At 43.0% G+C, this 20,744-nt stretch overlaps 1 protein-coding gene across 8 annotated transcripts in view; it reads left to right on the top strand.

Annotated features, from left to right (window-relative positions):
* Positions 1–20,744, top strand: part of SRGAP2 (SLIT-ROBO Rho GTPase activating protein 2) — a 202,064-nt gene that overhangs the window by 44,208 nt on the left and 137,112 nt on the right. Inside the window, exon 1 of one of the 8 annotated variants that reach the window (XM_065594598.1) lies at positions 7,252–7,288. The exons of the other annotated variants lie outside the window; for them this stretch is intronic. Within the exon in view, the coding sequence (XP_065450670.1) occupies positions 7,267–7,288 (22 nt within the window). The 5' untranslated portion in view covers positions 7,252–7,266. Of the gene's footprint in view, positions 1–7,251; positions 7,289–20,744 lie in introns of those variants that run through there. 8 annotated transcript variants of the gene reach the window in all.

Genomic DNA, 20,744 nt, shown 5'->3' with positions numbered 1-20,744 from the left:
ATCTGCTCTTTAAATACTTGAACTACTTCATTAGTGGGCAGAATCCAATAATTTCAAAGTGGGCATTCGCTTGGCTTCCTGTGTTTAGCCTGACATTCAAAGAGAAACTTGTGTGTTTCACACTTTAAATAACCCTCAGATTGTAACATGGATAGTGAGAGAACACAATGCAGTGGAGACTGCTGGATTATGTGGACTCTGCAGTTCTATTCTTAGATCACAATAACCGGAATGAAAAGCTGTAGACACTGGCTCACATTTGAGCCATTGTGTGTGAGTAATGTTTTTAATTCTGTGAGTCAAAGGCCTTTGCAGGCTCTCATTTGACTATACCAATTATTTGGGACCTGCTCTTATTTTTCTTTACTAGAATGCAGTGAGGGTTTTGAAGGGCAGGGGCTGCAAAGTGGCTATTGAAAGCAGTCTTGTAAAATTCTACTTGCCGGTAGTGGTAATTTTATGGATAGTAATCTTTCATTAAGGATTTTCCCCTTATTATGGTAGATGGTGGGTGAGTAGATTTTGTTTGTCTGGAATTGCACATTTTCATGGTAGCTTTGTAAAGATTTAGAGAATGTGAAAGTTGATAAGCTCAAGCCATGGGCTTCCTTATTCACTTGCTTTATTGATATGTTCCTGCTTTCAAAAAAGACATTTATTCCAATGAAAGAAGGGTTGTGATGGTTTTAAATGTAATGGTGCTGCAGACTACACAATACTTCTTGCTCTCTGGGAATTCGGAGATTTGGGTTTACCGAGTGGCATTCCTATCTCGTGCAACTAGACTGAAATCAGTAATACATGGTTGTCTCACTTTTAGAAGCACTGAAGTCCTAACTGACCATTTTCTTTCTAAAGCGGTTTGTAATCCAAGTAATTGATGGCATTTAATTAATCTTCACAGAGTAATCAACTGGTCAACCCAAGCAGTCAGAAGACTATCCTTCATAATGCATGTTGACTACTGTGATCATATGAAAATAACCTGTTCCCTGATATGGACAGCATATGCTGATGTTAAACTCCTTCTCATACATTTCATATGCTTACTGTAGCTGTAGATAACTTCAACGGAAAGGATAATTTCTTTTATTGGCAAAGCTTTCCTACAACATTGCACTATTCCACATTTGTCATTCCTCTGAGTCTCTTGGGGAAAAGAAGGGAGGTGCTTGGGGAGGAGGTGAGAAGGAAGGGATTACTGTTTTCCTCTTTAGCATTCATGTAGCTTTCTTTTTAACGAGACCAGACACTATTAGAGGTTTGTGACTAAAGTATATGGAGGGTGGGGATGATTGTTCTCCCAGCTGGAAATTGACTGTCATTCAATTGAGTTAATTTACGAGAGGCAAAAATATAACTGCGTAAGATAGTGCCCAATTACAAGGGCCCACCACTTCTAAAAACTCATCAGCTCTGGAGATCTCACAAAAATATATTGTAAAAGGTTTTTGCAGTTTTTAGCAGAATATGGTAGCTCAACTGAAGCTGCAGAAGAGCGTTTAGATCCTATTTCTCACAGCAACCTGCTATGCTAGATGCCTCTTCCAATTCTCTTCCCTCTGACCCCAGAATCTAACAGAAAGAATAGCAGCAGGTGTACATGTTAAATTTTTACTTTCCTTCCTAGCTCTAGGAATGATGATGTCAATAAAAGACACATTCAGCCTGATCTCCTGTGAAAATGGCACATTGCACTTATTATGCTCTGGAGTTAAGTACCTCCTACTGTTTAAGTAGCTCCAGACCTTGCACTTTCTTTAGCAAAGCATTTCAGGTTGGTTAAAATTAAGTACCTGGTACCTAATAAACAATCCCAATTGTCTTGCAGAAGTGGAGTGTGAGCAGTGAGTGAACAAGTAACTGAGTCTAGTTTCACATCTGATTTGTTTATAGTAGGAAAACTGTTTCAGGGCTGAGCGACAAGGAGAATGTTTCATCTCACCTTGCCGAGGGAGCACATGAGCTTCTGGCAGATGGCCCTCTACTCCCGCTAAAGTCTGTTCTTCTGCCTCTGCCTGTTGACCCAGTTTCAGTGAAGCCTTCATAAATGATCTAGAGGAGGCACTCTCTGGAATGCAAAGTAGAATATTGCTCTCTGGGTTTGTGGAGGCTGCTACCAGTGCCCCACGAATAAAGCCAAAGGAAGCCTGCTCATTGCAGTAATGTTACTCACAGTCCATGCAGGAACCAGAGCCCCTTCCCACAGAGAGTGTCTGCTAAACTGCATAACCAGCACTCTTTTGCCTTGTCTGTCTAGACAGTTCCTGGGTCATTGTATGGCAGGACTGATGAAATTCAGAAATAAAATTTGATTTTTGCCTAACTGCAGAAGGATTTGAGTAAATGTTTAAGCCAGAGGATAAAGGCCCACAGTAGATTTCCTTCCAAGTAGTGCATTTTCTCAGAATCTGTCCTCAGTGGTGGGGATGGGGAGGAGAACTGACATCAGAAGGAGAAACCCAAGAAGGCAATAGAAGTGATGATCCGCAAAATGATAGCAAGCAAGACGATGTGTACGAAAAGATGATGCTGATGGCAGAGGGGCTCAATTCTGCTTCCTAGGCCTTCAGCTGTCTCCAGACACAGTTTGTGTATAATGCTGAATCCAGAAACAATAAGTGCTCTAGCACACCAGAGTACTGGGTGATTTTTCAAACATCGCAGTGTGGTAGAATTTGACTGGAGTGGGTGGGGCTTGGATTGGTATAAAAAGCCAAACATTTTTCATCTGATAACCTCAGTTAAAATTCCAGGCTTCAGCACTACTCATTGTTTAAATGTCTAACCTGCCAATAAATAAATAATACAAAGTCCCATCTTCTTTGTGGTAGGAAGTGGGGCAGCATTTTCTATATGTGTAACATTTATACTCTGCAGGATGTGTAATGTTTATGTGGGAATGGTACCTTATGCTGAAACATCGGTATACAAAGTTTTCTAAATATGTAGTACTTTTACAGGGCCAAATTCTGCTGTTTTTAGTCAGGTAAAACTCCCACCGACTTTAATGCAAGTTGCTGTTCAGTATTTCTGGTTATCATCCCCTTAACTGGGAAACAAAAGCAGTCTTATGTGAATGGCTTGTTTATACTATGAGGTTAATTTTAATTTGCATATGTTAGGAGGGATGTGGAAAGACAGAAACTCACACAACTCTCCCCTGTGGCCCTCAACACCTCCAAGAAAACAGGACCAAATTCCCTATTTTCTGATTTTTTTCATAGATCAAATCACACATTCTTACTTTCACCTATTCCATGCAGAAAACTCTTCTTTTCTGCTAACTTCAAACTTAGCTGGCCTGCGAATTATTTTTTCATTTTAGAGTTAGTGGGCAAAATTTTCAAACCAAGGACTCCTGAATCCATCTGTAGATACTGAAATGAAAGGGGCCTGGTTTCAAATACCAGTATACAGTCTTCTTTCAAAGGCTGCCTTATTGTCTCATGTAGTCTTAATAAAGAGCCAGCTCATCCTAAAATAACAACAACAACAAATTTTTCAGTTGTCCAGAGATTTTTGGAACCTCTGTTTTGGAGTTCCTTATTTGAGTGAGACTTGCTGAGGGGTGTGTGTGTGGTTTTGCTTTGCTTGCTTGGTGGGTTCCGCCCCCCCGCCCCTTCTTCCTTCAGAAGTGACTACAATTCCCGTTTGGCTTCAACTGGAACTTGGTAGTGTTCAACACCTCTGAAAATCAGGTTCATAGTGTCTTAAGTTGGGCCATCAAAACTGGAGGCACCCAAAATCAGTGAGCGCTTCTGAGAATTTGGGTCTAAATTCATTCATCATGGAACAGCTTTGTCCTTCCTCATCTCCAGAGCTATGTCAAACTGTTTGAAGAGGGAACTGAAACTTCTTCAGGAAAGTATCTTGTATTAATCCCATTTCACAATATATGGGAGAAAATCAATTCTCAATTTGATATATTAGTTTGTTAACTCATTAGTTACCTGAAACAAAGTTCTGCCTTGTAATTTTTGTGAAGGGCCTTCCCTTCTTTTGCTGCAATGTTACTTGGCCGGACACCACCCCAATAAGAGTGAAAAAGCAAAACAAATGTTTGTGTGGAAATATCACATGGAGAATGTGGTTGTGTACTGAACTAACTACACAGTTGGCTCATAAGTGTGTTACCTATAGTGCAGCTATGTTTAATATGTGCTTTTGTAATGCACCCATTACAGCAGATTTCCAGCTCACTTTACAGATGTTGGCTCAAGTAGAAAAATGACCATTTGTCAAAAATTGGAATGTATACATCCTGATCCTCCTCCCTCAGGCAATAGCTCTGAAAGGACCAGAGATGAGACTTAATTGTTGGGCTGTATTTCAAGATTTCCATTATATTTATTTCTGAAGCCCCTTGAACAGAGATGTTTAAAAAGTGGCCAGGCTAAGACTTAACACCGGTGAAGACTTGCTTTACCGGTTTCACTTTGGAGATGGACACCTGAAATCCTTCCTACAGAATGCAGGGGGAGACGTAGTTTCTCTTAACATTTTTAAAAACAGTTGTTACTACCAAAGATCTAGTATGTTTCTGATTCCATTGAGGACAGGACTGGGATCTGTAGAAATGACATTTGGAAACAGCTGATACCACCAGTCTTCACAGTGAGGCTTCACTTAGATGTAAGACTCTGTTCACATGTACTGCTGGATGCTGTCTCCAAACATAGAGCAGTTCACTTCTCTTCTCGTAGTCCAGTATGGTTTTATGCTTTGTGCAGTCTGTTCTGAGGACGCTGTCCAGTTAAAAATTATATAAACCTGCAACTCTGGCCCAAGTAGGGTGACCAGATCACCAAAGACAAATATCGGGACGTGGCGGGGGGCGGGGCCAAAAAAAAAAAAAAAAACACCTTCCTCCGCAAGTGCTGGAGGGAGGCCTGGGAGACTCAGGGGAAGCGCGGGGCCGGGGTAGTGAGAGTCCGGCCTGGCCCCGAGCAGGCAGGACTCAGTTGGGAGGTAGGGCGAGGAGGGGGGCGGCCCACGGGGCCAGGCGGTGGCTGTTCTCACCCCCGGGCAGCGGGACTCGGGAGCAGCCGCTGCTGCAGCTCCCACTGCCGCGGGGGAGGAAGCGGCCATGGCGCTTGGCGGCTGCGGCTCTGGCGCCCCCGAACCCCCTGAGCCGGGGCCTGCCGCGGGGACCCAGCAGCGCGCACGCTGGGCCCAGCCCCTGGCCAGTCGCGTCTGGGCTGCCCAGCTGGTGCTATCCCGCGGCGGCCCCGCAGTGGGGGCAGCAGGCCCCAGCCCCCCCCGTCCCGCAGGGGAACGAACGGGGCTGGGCTGCCGATGCCTCCGCCCCGGGGCCGCCGCGCGATAGCACCATCTGGGCAGCCCAGACGCGACTGGCCAGGGGCTGGGCCCAGCGTACGCGCTGCTGCAGGCCCCGGCTCGGGGGGTTCGGGGGCGCCAGAGCCGCCGAGCGCCATGGCCGCTTCCTCCCCCGTCGCCTGGCCCCGCGGGTCGCCCCCCTCCTCTCCCAACCACCCGAGTCCTGCCTGCACTGGGCCAGGCCGGACTGTTACTCACCCCGGCCCCGCGCTTCCCCAGCGTCTCCCGGGCCTCCCTCCAGCGCTTGTGGAGGGAGGGGGAATGGTGAGCCCGGGGAAGAGGCGGGGATTCGGGGAGGGAGCCAATCGGGGGAGGAGGGGGCGGAGTCGGGGCAGGGGGGGGGGCGCGAGCACTTCCGGGCTCGAGGCTCGGGGCATTTCCTTGTTTGTCCGGTTGTCCCGACCGCACGTCGGTCGGGACGCGGGACAAACAAGGAAATATCGGGACGGTCCCGATAAAATCGGGACGTCTGGTCACCCTAGGCCCAAGACACATAGATTTCTGCATGTTTGCCGTGTTTTTAATGCTGCAGCATATGTCATGGAGACTGTAAGTGAATTCTGACTTTTGGGACTGAATCACATTTTAGGCTCCCCATGAAGTTGTTCAGTGTCTTGTCTTTTGACTTTGTTCAGGTCTGGAGTCTTCAATTAATACAAACTGTCGTCTTCTAGATAAGAGCATGACTATTAACAATGTGTTATTAACAATTAACTTCTATTCTGGAAGAGGGTTTCCAATTTTACTGGCTTAGGTGCAGGTTATTATAAGCAGGAGCACTGGGGTAATTTACACCGTATGCTTATCTAATTAACTTTGGACAATTCCCAAGTCCAGCAAGGTCAGAGTAAGTATCTTTCAGCAGTACTTTGTGACAGCCAAATATAACAGCAGCAGCTGTGCTGAACGCCAGTGGAATTAACTACGGGAGATTTTTCTCACCATGCTATTTGGTTTGCCTGCCTGTACACATACAAGAGGAAGAATGAGGGAATCTGTAAGGTCAGGGAAACCAGTCTTAATTTCCATGTATTGCAAATGTCATGCAGCAGGACAGTGACAAGTTCCAGGCTTTTGGTCATGCAGAGAAAGTCAGTGTCTTTGTCATCAGTCAAATCTCTTGCCATTGTACGGGTGGCCATGAAGACTGCAAGGGCCTCTGCAATGCTAGGATATAATCTGTGATGCTCTGTAAATTAAATCTGATAACTTTTCCTCCCTTCCTCACCCCAAATGGATCTCAAGATTTCCCCCCGGAAAGTGTTAGATGCTTCTCTAGCATCTGTAATAGCGCTCCTCTTTAGTAGGACTAGCTTGAGAAGGGTAGGGGCAATAGGTTCCTATGACCTCAAACATAATTCTCAGTAATATTGGTTAAGCTTCATTAGAGCTTTGTTGGTTAAGCTTCGGTCATACAAGGTGTTGCGATAACACAATAATATGCATGGAATAAGAACCTGAGCAGAACAGGATCTATACTCTGCCCTTCCTGGATCTCTTCCCTCTTTCTCTTCCCCTCCACCCCCCGCCCCCCAAAAAAATTATGGTTGCAGGCACTTGATTTAGGAGATTAAAGCTTACTAGAGAAATATTTGCAACATTCATTGCGAACCTCCTTGTCTGCTGAGTATTTCCGTGCTGGTTAACTTACTTGTAATCCCTGGTCTCTCTCAAGGCATGTCAACGGACTGTACTCAATAGCAATTTAACCCAATTTTATGCCCTTGCTGTGATAAGATTTTTTGTAGCACATGTGCATGTCTGAATGCTTTATGAAAGTGGGTGTTATCCCCATTTTATAGAAGAGGAAACAGAAGTGCAGAGATGTGATGTGGCTTGTCCAAGGCCTGCGTTGGTGATGCTTCCAGAAGACTCCTGCTTCTGTAGGGGTGTGACTGACTTTATCTGCTCTCTCTTAGGTGAAAAATGACCTTTTTGAATAAGAAAGGTAAGTGTGGAATGGACTGGGAAATAACTATTAAATCGGCCCCATAACTTTGGAACTGCAACACAGTATCTGCTGTGGTCAGTTCAGCTTTTTGAAGGGCAGTCTATTTATTCAGTGACCTCTCCTCCAACATATGTTTAGTTGGTACAGAGAAATGTCTTATTTCGTCAGGAAGGGTGAAAAGTGACCCGGTCCAAATAAGATGCTTAGTTGAAGGTGACTAGGTAACTAATAGAATCGCTGATTATATGAAGGAGGAATTGAGGAGCAAGGGAAAAAACCCTGTGCCTAAATTGTACTTGTGCTTGTTTGTTGGTTTTGCTGGACTTGTAAGGGAAATTTGTGGTGTGACTATACAGCATTGCAAATCTGCCTGTTTAGTTTGGAAAAGAAGTGGATGAGGGCCAGAACAGTCTACCCAGATGCTTTACAGAGACACTGTCGTGGAACTAAACTATAACTTGATATATACACACACACACACACACACACACACACACACACTATATATATATATATAATTTATTTATTTATTTCCGGATGGTCTCAGTACAAGTCATATTGTAAGGTATTGTGCCTTATTTTGACATGGTTGCACATTGTGTTGCTCAATTAGTCTGACTTCGTAGTACTGTAGACCAGGTCCTGCTATCATTAATGTTGATGGGAGTTTTGTCATTTGACTTAAGCAAGAGCCAGATCAGGCCCAGGATGTTTCTTCCCCTTCCTCAGTTACAATATTTCTGACTTGCTGAATGTTTTCAAAAGGTTCTGCTTCCCGCAGTGAAAAGCGAGAACTGACTGATAAAGTAGCAGTAACATGTAAAACCAAGGAAGAGTTTGCTGCTGTTGTATGATTGCATTGTTATGATGGGATTTTCAGTAAAATGAAGGTTTTTGAATTTTAGGGCAGACTTAGAATGTTAAAGCCACTGCCTTAAGAGGAGCTCTTTCACCCTTTGGAAGGTGAACGAAATAGAACTCCTATGCCTTTGTTGTTTTGCTAAAGGAGAAATAGTAGTTTCAAGAGTAAAGTCAAATGCTTCATGATCACATTTTATTTCTGGTAGAGGTGAGGAGGGACTACCTTTTTAGGGGCAATATATTGTTGGAGATGGCACAGTAATTGTGTATTCTTCATGTGGGAAACATGTTTTTGAAGATAGTACATTGCAGTTTTACATAATCATTACCTTTTTAAAAATGATGAACCAGGCATTTTGTCCTTCTGTCTTATACTCCGCTCCAAGAACTCTAGAATTTCTTTTGGCATATGGTTACGTGTGTAAATGGAAATAAGGGACAACCTGTAAGTGTGTGTGCACCTTCGAGCTGTCTGCACTAGGAAAAGATTAGGAAAAATTTATAGCCATTGCAACATTGAAAGCTCTAGTGTAGTTGGGCTGCTGCTGTGCTGTTTTAATTAGAGTTCTCTAACCCTTCACAAAGCAACCGACCTAACCTACAAAGGGCTTAAAATACTGACAACAGCTGTGGACGAAGCTCCTTTGTCGGCTCTAAGGCTCCCAAAGTTTCTGATGGTGCTGACCCTGCACCATCTTCACAAACTTATCATTTCTAAGGCTACATCTACACTACAGGGGGGGAGTCGATTTAAGATACGCAAATTCAGCTACGTGAATAGCGTAGCTGAATTCGACATATCGCAGCCGACTTACCCCGCTGTGAGGACCGCGGCAAAATCGACCTCCGCGGCTTCCTGTCGACGGCGCTTACTCCCACCTCCGCTGGTGGAGTAAGAGCGTCGATTAGGGGATCGATTGTCGCGTCCCGATGGGACGCGATAAATCGATCCCCGAGAGGTCGATTTCTACCCGCCGATTCAGGCGGGTAGTGGAGACCTAGCCTAAGGCTTCAGTTGCAGTTGTACTTTAAATACATTATGCTGTATTTTCTTTAAGTTTACATGGAGGAAAGCAATTTTTTGGGGGAGGGGGAGAATGTGTTTACATTTCATGTGCCTGCAGAAATGACTATTCCTAGGTTAATTAGTGGGGGTGTGATGTCTGTGGTTTCAAACTCAAAATTTTTATATCGCATTAGATGCGTGCCTTAGTATCCTAGAGCATTTAAAGAACATGGATAACTTAAATTTTCCTAAAATTAATATTTTGTAAAAATAGTTGTTTTTTATATATATACTGTGTATAAAAAAAACTTAAGGATGGTAGAAATGTTGCTTTGTAACTTTTTTTTATGATTTTAGTAAAAAAAGTTGTTTTTAAACACACATTCTTCTGTAGGGTTTAGGCCCAGTTGTATGGAGTTGATTAAGCAAGTTAGTGCTACAAAGTTATGATTTTAAGAACAAATTATCTGTATGTAAAACTGCGTATAAAGAAAAACTGACATAAGTGACTAAGCAAAGCTAAACAAAAGGCATAAATAGTAATTTAGTAAATTGATTCCAAAACTTTTCTTCAGATAATGTAAGTTGCTTAACACACTTTAAAAAAAAAAAAAATTTTTTTTTTGCCTAAAATGTTTACCGTTGATAGTGTTCCTTTAAGGCAGCGCCCACTGTCTTGTTTTTCTTCAGGCAACATTTTGCATTAAATTTTGTGTCTTTTCAAGGCAAAAGTGCTTGGTAAAACTGTAAAAATCAGAATGACATCTTCTGCATTTTAATCACACTGTGAACTACAGATGCTATAGGGTTGTGGAATATTAGTTAAGCTGAGATTGCACTATAAAAGCTCATAAACAGTCTATCTTTTTTCTGATTCAGAAGTGGTGTTCCCTGGGGGGATCGTGTGTTCTGTAAGCTGTCCTGAAATGGATAATACTGTGCCTTTGCATGAAGTCTGCAATGACTGCTCACTAAAATGCTCAGGCACTTACAAGTGGGCAGTGTAGAGTTTTTAGAAATAGTTAGCAGGTTGTAGTTGCTGATAAACGAACCAATGTAAACACTCCTAGTAACAAGGCTTGGTAGAGAAGTCCAAGTTAAACACTTCACTTCTGGCTTCTTTGTTGATGCTGGCTAGTACTGGATGGTGCTTTTTGAATGGTTCAGTTTGGCAGATTGCTGCAGTTTCAAATACTGAAAGTAAATTAGTCACATTCTAGATAGGGTTGCCAGGTGTCTGGTGTTTGACCGGAACGCCCAGTCGAAAAGGGACCTGGGTGGCTCCGGTGAGCATTGCTGACAGGCCCGTTAAACGTCCGGTCGTTGGGGCTTATCAGGGAAGCTCTGCATGCTGCTCCTCCCCTGAGCACCGCCCCTGCAGCTCCCATTGGTAGGGAGCTGCGCCCGTGGGCGTGGGCAGCATGCACAATGCAGGGCTGCCTGGCCGCCCCTGTGCTTAGGAGCTGGACGTGCCAGCTGCTTCTGGGAGCCACATGCAGCCAGGGCAGGTGGGAAGCCTGCCTTAGCCCCACTGCGCTGCAGACTGGGAGCCATCTGAGCTAAGTGCTGCCTGGCTGGACCCCGAACCACTTGCCCCAGACCTGAGCCCGGTCCTGCACCCCAAACCCCTCATCCTTGGCCCCACCCTCAGCTGGTACCCGCACCTCAACCCTCTGCTCCAGCACTGAGCCCGCTCCTGCAGTCTGAACCCCCTGTCCCAGCCCAGAGCCCCCACCCAGATTCTGCACCCCTTATTTCTGGCCCCACCCTGGAGCCCGCACCTCGAGCCAGAGCCCTCGCCTTCTTCTGCACCCTGCCCAGTGGAAGTGAGTGAGGGTGGGGAGAGCGAGCGATGGAGGGAGGGGGGTTGGAGTGAGTGTCTCCCCTTGTCTCTGTGTGGCTTGAGTTTCCTACCTGAAGGCTGTTCACTTTATTCCTACAGAAGGGCTGAATTTGGTCTGGCATCGAGTTAGATTGGGGGAAACAACTTTTTGACCTTAATAGATGTTGAAGCACTTCAAAGTCCTAATGTGAATTTGTATAATGGTGACAATTTTCATTAGTCATGGGGAAAAGCCATAGGTTTTGGTGTTTTTTGAAGGCTTATATCTTCCTTTATTTACTGTCTTACATTTTTAACAAATGCTTTTTCTTGGGGATTCTGGCCTCTTGGGTTTTCACAATTGAATGTAGCCCTTGAAATGCAACATTGAACCAAGAGGTTTTTTTTCCCCCCTCTTCTGCTTTAGTTGAAAGAAGCTTTTGGGATTCTTCAAAAGTAGAGAGATGATCCTAGTGTCTTTAGACAGTCTTCCCTTTCTCAGTAAATGTGATCCTGAATTCTGCTGTTGTGGATATTTGATTGTAGAGTCTGTAACTGCTGCCTATAATCTACTTCCTACTTGGAAATTGGATTAGAATTTTGTTTTCAATAGCACCTTTCATACTTGAGTTACCATAAATGAGCTGCGAGATTTCAGCAAATGAGTTCTAAGTTTTTTAATCATCTAGTTACTATTGATGTCTCAAATGAAGAAGCCTTGAGCTACTTGTAAGAACAGTGATTTTCATTTTATTGTGTTTTATTTTAGGTTGAGTAATTTGAAATTTCTCATATCTCAACATCTAAGTTATTGACTTCTTCCTGTATGTCAGGTTGCTCTTGGCTGCACTTGTGTGCAGTCAAACAATTCCTGCTATGGAATAGTCTTGTTTATGTGAGAGAACTTTAAGGTTAGAGTTAAACGTAGGGTTTAATTCTATTCATGTTGCTTGTGATGCTGTCAAGCACACAAGAATAGATAAAACCCTGTGCATGGCCCAAACAACAGATACGCTATCCATTGTGGTTTTGTATTCATCCTGCTTACTTTTGTTGTATATTGGAGCCATGGAAGGGAAGGGCTTCATTCAGAACTCAACCTTGAGATGGTGGTTAACTCTAAATACTTTGGTCAAACCTTCACCACTCAATAAAAGTCCATTATATAAATAACAAAATTAAGTTTGTACATAGGAATATGAATGGAGTCTTCCTTAGTTCTTTCTCTTCCATCCCTGTCCTTCCATACGAGTATGCATGTGATCATGATTCATTTATTATAATGCAAATGCTTGGTTAGAGAAATGTGTCTAGCACTGGGATAACTGCCAACGTTCTCACTTCAGTTCCTGGCATTTTGGCAGTAGATCTCTTCCCTTCTCTTACATGCAATTTCTTAAAACTCGTGATTTAAAAAGAACTAAAATTTAACATTTTACTTCCCAGTATTATCTGATTTTTTTTTTTAAAGTTGAAATCACTCTGTTGGTGATCAAACCAAAGGCTTTGTGCAATCAGTGCCGCTACTTTTGAGCAACCCTGCAGTAGCACATTGCTATGCATGCAGTATGGAGGAATACCGCTTTGTAAGAAAACAATTTTCAGTATCAAGGGCTTATTAAAATTTATTTTTATAATAGTTTTTTTAAAAAGGCCTGTTCAACTAGAAGATGGATGTTTAATGACTAGAAGTGCAGACTATGATTAACAGAAAAAACTGCACCGTAAGTTGAACTGAACTTGAAGGACAGATGTACGGAAGTGTTTAAAGGGAGGAGGGGGAAGGATTTCTGTTAAATATTCATACTGTAGTGTTAGGAGGCCCTGCTCAAGACCTAACTGCTAGATACTTCACACACTTATACGGAGACAGTGCCTGCTTTGATCAGTTAAATCGAAGAAGACCAAAACAAAATTTCATTACTTGGCTCTATAATTATCTGTAAAACGAGCAAATACAACTGTTGCAGCTGAATTTTTCATCTGTTTTATTGATCACATTTCATTTTACATGACAGCAATTGGGTTCCATTTTGTTTTGGATATTGACTCCTCTTTTTTCCCAAAATGTTATCCTGTTCCTAATAAATCTAAGTCCCTCCCCTACACACCATTATCTCTTTCATGCACTGAGACCCTGTCTAACTGGCCCTGCGCATGGAACTGGAAGCATTTCAAAGAATGCTACCATAGAGGTCTTGGACTTGAAACTCTGGCCTCCAGCATCTACCTTTCCCTATGTCATTGGTACCTAAACTTATTACGATCATCGGCTCCTCCCTAGCACTGCACATACATCTATTTAGATGTCTTGAGTGGATGGCAACCTTTGTGCCTGGCAGGCCATTCACCATGTGGTTCTCCCAGTCATCACTAACCCATCAATCTATATTTCTCATAATCGAATCTCCCATTGCTATTACCGGTCTCTTCCTAATAACAAGGGTCTCCTCCCCCAGAGGGATATCCTGAGAGTGAGAGGGATACTATTACATCATCTCAAATTAGGGCCCTAACTACAGGAATCCTTTCATCCTCCTCAGCAGCACACAGGCTGTCAGATGGGTGGTGGGATCGCTCTACTATGTCCCAGTCTCGTCAATGTATCTCCTGGTCTCCCTTAGCTCCTCCGGTTAAGCCACTCTCCTCTCCAGAGGCTATAGACTGTCTCTGAGGGCCATGAGCTGGTTTTACTGAATGCGCACACATGTTACCTGCCCACAGGGCAGTTAATCACTCTTGTGGGGTTTGTTTGTATGTGCTCTCTTGGTGAGGGAGGTTATTGGCTTAAGTATAAAATGTTTGTTAGGTGTTTCTGGCTCTCATGCTCCCTCGCCAAGCTCTGCTGGTTGCTTAGGAGCTGGTCTTTTAAACCTCTGTTCTCCCTGAGTTAGCCCTTCCCCTTGTCAAGGGATGGGATCAAAGGATGGTAGAGAGCCTCCTAAGGAAACCCTCAGCCTTGCTTAGCAGGCACTTAGTTTCAGCATGCAGCCCCCCAAACAGATCACACCATAAACTTTAATCAAGCAGGCACACAGCAAGCAGGCACGCGAAAACAAACACACAACAAACACCCCAAGGATCATGTTGTAGCTCTACCTTCACCTGGAGAACCTCCCTCACCAAACTCTGCTGTTTGGTGCTTACGTTCACTAAAATTAAAAAGTTTGTAGAGGAGTTTTTAAACTAATAGCTGGGGGAAAGCCAACAGATGTGGAGGAGCGCACAGTTTGGATAGACACCTCACTTAGGGGAGGGTTTATTGAAGCAAATACTCTGTCCTAGTTTAAAAAAAAAAAAGATAGAAGTTGATAAAGTACAAGTAGGAACTGAAGAGGAACAGTCCAATGAAAGAGTCCCATTAAATTACATCATGACAATATCAACACATTTTATAAGTGCTTGTATACAAATGCTAAAGTCTAAATAGTAAGGAATATTGATATAATAGGCATCATACAAGCTTGATGGAACAATAATTGAGACATGGTAATACCAGGGTACGAAATACATAGCAATGACAGTAGGTCGCACTGATGAGGGAGTGGCACTATATGTGAAAGAAAGCAGTCAAATACAGTAAAAATCTTAAATGAATTAAACAGTACCATTAAATCTCTATGGATAGAAATTCCATGCTTGAATAATACGAGTATAGCAGCAGGAATATACTACCGACCCCCTGACCAGGATGGTGAGAGTGATTGTGAAATGCTCAGGGAGATTAGAGTGGCTACAAAAACTGAAAACCCAATAATAATGGGGGTTTTCAGCTGTCCCCGTATTGAATGGGCACATGTCATGTCAGGACGGGATGCAAAGATAAAATTTCTAGACACCATTAATGACTGCTTCTTGGAGCAGCTAGTTCTGGAACTCAGAAGGAGAGAGGCAATTCTTGATTCAGTCCTAAATGGTGCACAGGATCTGGTCCCAGAGGTGAACATAACTGAACCCGTTCAGTAATAGTGACCATGATGTCTATGTTCATATGCTCTTTATTGTACATTATGGCATGCGCAATCCTCAGCAGGTCCCCTGCACCAGACCTTGGCCTTAGAGATGAGCTTGCAAAATGTAATGGTTTCTTTCCTGCTCTTGAAACTTCTTTCAGATTATTTTAAAGGCTTTCTCCTTACCTCTCCTTTTGATTGACACTTTTCATCAGACATACCGGGGGAAGGGGATAGTGGACAAATGGGGAGGAAACCCATAAATGTCCTTGGGGGTTATATGAATGAAGCATGTACAAACCTTCACACTGGCCAGAAATAGTCCAAGACATGGCAGAGTCTCTTTTGGTTATTCATGACCCAGTAGTCTAAAGTACAGTAGTTGGGCAAGATCAAATCCCACCTTACATTTCTAGAAAAGTTTTTATTTTACAGACTTTTAGGGGGCCTCTAGATCAGTGGTTCTCAAACTAGGGCCGCCGCTTGTTCAGGGAAAGCCCCTGGCGGGCCGGGCCGGTTTACCTGCCGCGTCTGCAGGTTCGGCTGATCGTGGCTCGCACTGGCCGCGGTTTGCCGCTCCAGGCCAATGGGGGCTGTGGGAAGGGCGGCCAGCATGGCCCACGCCGCTTCCTGCAGCCCCCATTGGCCTGGAGCGGTGAACCGCGGCCAGTGGGAGCCGCGATCGTCCGAAACTGCGGATGCGGCAGGTAGGTAAACCAGCCTGGCCTGCCAGGGCTTTCCTTGAGCAAGCGGCAGCCCAAGTTTGAGAACCACTCTCTAGATTTGATGGTGCTTGTGTGGTTTCTAACTGTGAAAGTAAATCAAGGGAGTTTGGGGGGGGGGGAACATATTGACAGCTCAGAGAAAGGTGTTAGTTGCCATGGCAACTCATCTGGAGTGATAGTGCTGGCTCAAGGTTATCTTGCTGCAGTGGTGCAGCTACCCGATTAACAAGAAGCCTCATCTGGCTCTTTGCTACACGGTCTATAAGAAATATCCCAGCTGTATTCAGGTTGTCTAAATATCAACCAAAAGGTATATCAGGTTTTTAAATCGCCGATGTGATGAAAAAACACATGCCCTATATTTTTTCCTTAGTTGCTTATGACAACTAAAGAACTTGGGAATGTATTAGAAATGATTTCTAAATATTTTTTTCTGTCAAGCTTTTGATTAGAAATGTTGAAATTTTTGTCTTGCTTCATTTACTTTTTGATCATTTATGCATGTTAATGTGTCAGTTAAAGAAATCCTGAGGTGAAATTAGATCAGAAACTAACATTAATCATTCTGTTTATATCTCTGACTAAATGACACAATTCACCAAGGGATTTTTCTCTTCATTGAAGAATTAAAACACACATCCCCTTCTACTGCAGCTTTTCTTTGAGCATCGCTGTTGAGCTGAAAAATTATTTTAATGCTACTAAACCTAGGATATCCACCAGAACGCCTAATCTTCCTAGGTGCTGTGTACCTCCTGGGGGGTGCTGTGTGCCCTCCCTGCCTTTTGCAGTTAGTGGGATTTGAGGGTGCTGAGCACCTCACTGTATCAAGCCCTTACAAACAGCTTCACTGTTCGGAAGTGTTCAGTGAGTGACTACTAAAGCATCAGCAGGAATCCTATACCAACACTAGGGTTCTTAGTTGTCTGGGGAGGCATGTAGATCAGTTTGTTGAACCGAGTAAATCGTCATCCACCCAACAGTGTTTTGGAAGTTGTTAGTTGAAGTACAGTTCATTCTATTTAGAACATCTTATGAAAGTAATATTGAATAGCAGTGAGGTGGAACTCCAGTACATGTGTTTAAAACATAAGATCAAACACAAGTGGTCACTCAGCACTTCTTGACATACTGTGTTTCCCCAACAAACTCAATTCTAGCAAAATATCAGTGTATGGTTTCCTAGATTTCTAGGCAATTTGAAGAGTCCAGGGAGCTAATCTGAGATGTTTGTAAGTAGTACTCAAACACAGACCTGTTCAAAAAGCCTTAATTTGAATAAGGGAGTGAGAAGGTTTTAAACATTAACCATTACATTCTATTTTCAATAAAAAAAAAAATACACCACTTCAGTAAAAACACTAGTGGCGAGGGTGGGGTGGGGGAAGAAACTGCACATATGCAGATTATAAAGCATATGTTATTTGAATCAGATGTTTGGCAAGATCAGTAGTAATAGGAGATGTGAAGGAAAATTTCTCTAGCTACCACCAGTGTTACAGGTTTAGCCAAGCGATCTTGAGTTTACTTACTGCCTGGGATAAATTAGTAGAGTACCTAGGCAGTTTTTATGTATGTTTTTTTCCAGGGTCCTGAAGACACAGGGCACTTTTTAACTGGCCTACTAAGGACAAAATTTCATATGGAAAGTCAAGCTATTGAGTTTCTGACTACTAGGTAAAATAGTTCAATAGCTAAAAATGCAATGTGTTAGCATTCCCATGAATAACTAGGATCCTGATTATGCTAGTGACTCTTGAGACAGGAGATTCTTTCCTGAATATAAATGAGGATGCTTTCTCTAAGGTTTTGGCTGTAGAGCAGGAGGAGAGGAATTTTTTGGAGCAGTTTTAAGCAATGGTCATTTGAGTATGATTGTGTGAACTATGTTGGAATGCAGAGCTCGGGTATGATTGCAGGTTGTGATGCTCCAAATCATCGTCTTTCCCTCTGCCCTCCCCCCTACCCCCACCCCAAAAAAGGAATGGACTATTGATAATCCTTCAACAGTTTGAGAATCCTCCAGTGGCAACCCTCATCCAAGCCCATCTGGGCACTTTCCAGACTTTAAGCTCCTCAGTAGATATGTGGCTTTTCCATGTTAGATGGGAAAATTTGGTACGAGGGAGGAGGGATTTTAGTTAATTATTTTAGTTAAGGTCCAATAGTGGTTCAACGGTAGTTGGGAATTGCATCCAGGAATGCTGGCTATCCTTCTTGTGCGCTATCTGATAAACTAATTTAGTTGTTGAAACATGGATAGTATTTGGTATGCTATAGAAGAAATTTGCCAAGTGCTCGCCTGGAAGGTATGTGTTACATGTCCCTCAAATCTCCACACTGATTAAGGAGCAACTTTGCCTCAGAGGCACAGCCTATTTTCTCACAGTCCTTCATCAGAATTTGATTGTGACATGGGATGGTGGAATTAAAATGGAGTGGGAGGGGAGGGTCAGGATTAGAGGATATTTAGAGCTACATAAATAACTCCACAAGGGCAAGGGAAAATGCCAAATGGTTAACATTGAAAACCTTTGTGCAAGGCCATTAGGAGGGCATGTGTTCTACCAAAGCCTAAAACTTTAGCTTGGAAGTCATGAACATAAGAGGAAACTAATCAGCTTTGCAGTGTCATTCAGGCTAAATCAAATTATTGGTATATCAAGAAAAAAAATAGCACATAATGACAGAAATGTTCTTTTCATCCTGGCAGCCTCACTAATGTCCTGCTGTTCCTTCCTCTGCATGGAGGTGAGGGGGCTTGAACTCTGTATTTCATGCTGGGTCTCAACCCTGCATGAGTGTATTGTTTTGTTCTGTACATGTCTCCTGCAATCAGCACAGTTCCTAGTTGCTGGCTAGACACTGATAGGGACCAACAGTCCCAGTAATGCACAGTGTTTGAGTAGTTTCTGCTTAGCGTTCAAAGAGTTAGAGGAAAGTAGGATTGAAGGGGAAAGGAGAAGTAGTATCACTGAAGTGTAGCCGTTGGTCTTACTCAGCCATATTTAATTCCCAACTGTCACTATCATTTATAGACCTTGTTTTGTGGTGGGTGCTACCTGACAAGTAAGACAAAGTCCCAGCCCCCTCCCCGCCATTCTTATTTAATAGACAAAAGAAATTAAGAATTGGGAAGGAGATGCAACAAAGGCAAAATAATTGAGCAGTAATGTTTACAATGTGTCCTATTAGTGCTCCAATTTTTGTCTCTCTTACACCTTTTTGAGGAGGTTGATTATGGTTCGTAGGCCTTGTGGAAGCAAGTATTCAGTATCTTAGTTTTTAAAATGGGGCACATTCCAAAAAGAATAATTGATGCACTTTAGTTACTTGAAGGGAATGTAATTTTATTTTTTGTATATAGAAACATGCTGCTTTTTTTTTTCAGATCTAAGACTTTTTGTGGTAAAACTGCAGGGGCATAATGGTGCCTTCACATGTGGCACATGTTCAATACCCGAGTAGAAGAGGATGGGTTAAAGATAGGGAAAGTCAATGTGTGGGAATAGTTGTCCCTTTGCTTTTCTCCTGAATGTTCTGTACATGCTGAAAGCACATGAAGGGCTTGTTTATGCTTTGCTACAAGGGGAAGTGGTTCAATGTGCTGTCCCAAGAACAGACCAGGAAGCAGATTGTGACTCCGAAAGTCTCAATCTGGTACATTGTAACTCCACTTGTTCTGGAAGGGAGTAATCTGTACTAATCCTATACCTGACCTTGGAGATAACTTGTCCCGATGTGCTGGGTCAGCTGCACCATAGAGTGCCATGAGGGTGGGCAGCAAAGCCAATGCCACCCCTTCTCCACTCACAGGCGGGGGAATAGTAGCTCACAGAGGCTGCTTCCCTGCATGCTTTTACCCACAGTGTGTGAGTAGCCCCCATAAGGGAATAGGAGGATGCCTTGTGTCCCCATGCATGGGTGTGAAAGGTGCTCACAATTAAGCCCTAAAAGTCAGGAGGTTTAAAATAAGGACTATTACTGTCCTGAAGAAATATGCAGCACTGAAGACAAGTTCACTCTAACATCATGCACATCACCAGTTTAATGATGTGTCCAGGAGAGTCCCTTGCTGTGAGCCTAATTTGGAAATTCTAAAATGAGTTGAGGTGGTGAGCACACATACGCTGAACTCCAAAAATAACTATCACATTACATAGATTTCATGAATAATTCAATTCAGTTTAATGCTGTTCCACCATGCAAATAAAATCTTCGCAATATTTGGCATAATACAGCCAAACCCTTTCAATTTTTTTAGAAGGAAGAAATAAGGAGCCTTTTCATTTCTATTTCTAACATCACTAACAGATGGAGCCTTTACCTTCTGCTCAGTTGGAATAAATAAATATGTAAAACCCTGGCTGGAGCTACTGGTATTAAAAGGTTCCTGTACATTGCAAGGTGGGAGTGCAGACAGCACAGTGGCCTTTCAAAGGTAGGGCTGTGGTTACGAAGGAGTAGCATTTAGCTGGGAAGATGAAACTCTTTGCAAAATGGGAAAAGAGCATGTCAGAAACTGATGAAAGCAGCTGAAGACGGGAGAAATGAAAGCAACCAAAGTCAGGGAAGTGCCCCCCTCTTCTTTCTCTTCTCCCCCCCCCCCCAAAAAAAAAGGGAAGGGCAGAGTGGAAAAAAATGCAAGCCTGGGATTTTCAATAGGTACCCACAGCTCATTGAATTCATTAAGATCTTGTGAGAATCTCACCCTACGACATTGGTGACAAAGGTGCGATTGTATTATAATGAACACCAGATGAACATTTTGCACTTACAGCATGCCATTCATGGTTCTCAATTTTACAGACACTTTAAGCTTTACAGAGTCCTTGTATTATGACCTTATACCCAATCTTACAAATGTGGAATCTAAGGCACAGATTGAATGACTTGTCTGTGGGGGAATGTGGAATGGAATTCAGAAGTCCTGATTTAACACTTGGTAGCACTGCCTCATTGTGTGTATATAAATTATAATGAAAATTTTAAGTTTGAGATATGAAACTCTTCTGTGAGAAGCAAAGGTGTTCAAAATAATAGTTACCGTCTTTAAGGTTACATTGATTGTAATAAGATAACCATA

The sequence above is a fragment of the Chrysemys picta genome, chromosome 4 (genome assembly GCF_011386835.1).
Source record: "Chrysemys picta bellii isolate R12L10 chromosome 4, ASM1138683v2, whole genome shotgun sequence".
Classification (NCBI taxonomy): Eukaryota; Metazoa; Chordata; order Testudines; family Emydidae; genus Chrysemys; species Chrysemys picta.
This window is presented reverse-complemented; position numbering and strand designations above follow the sequence as displayed.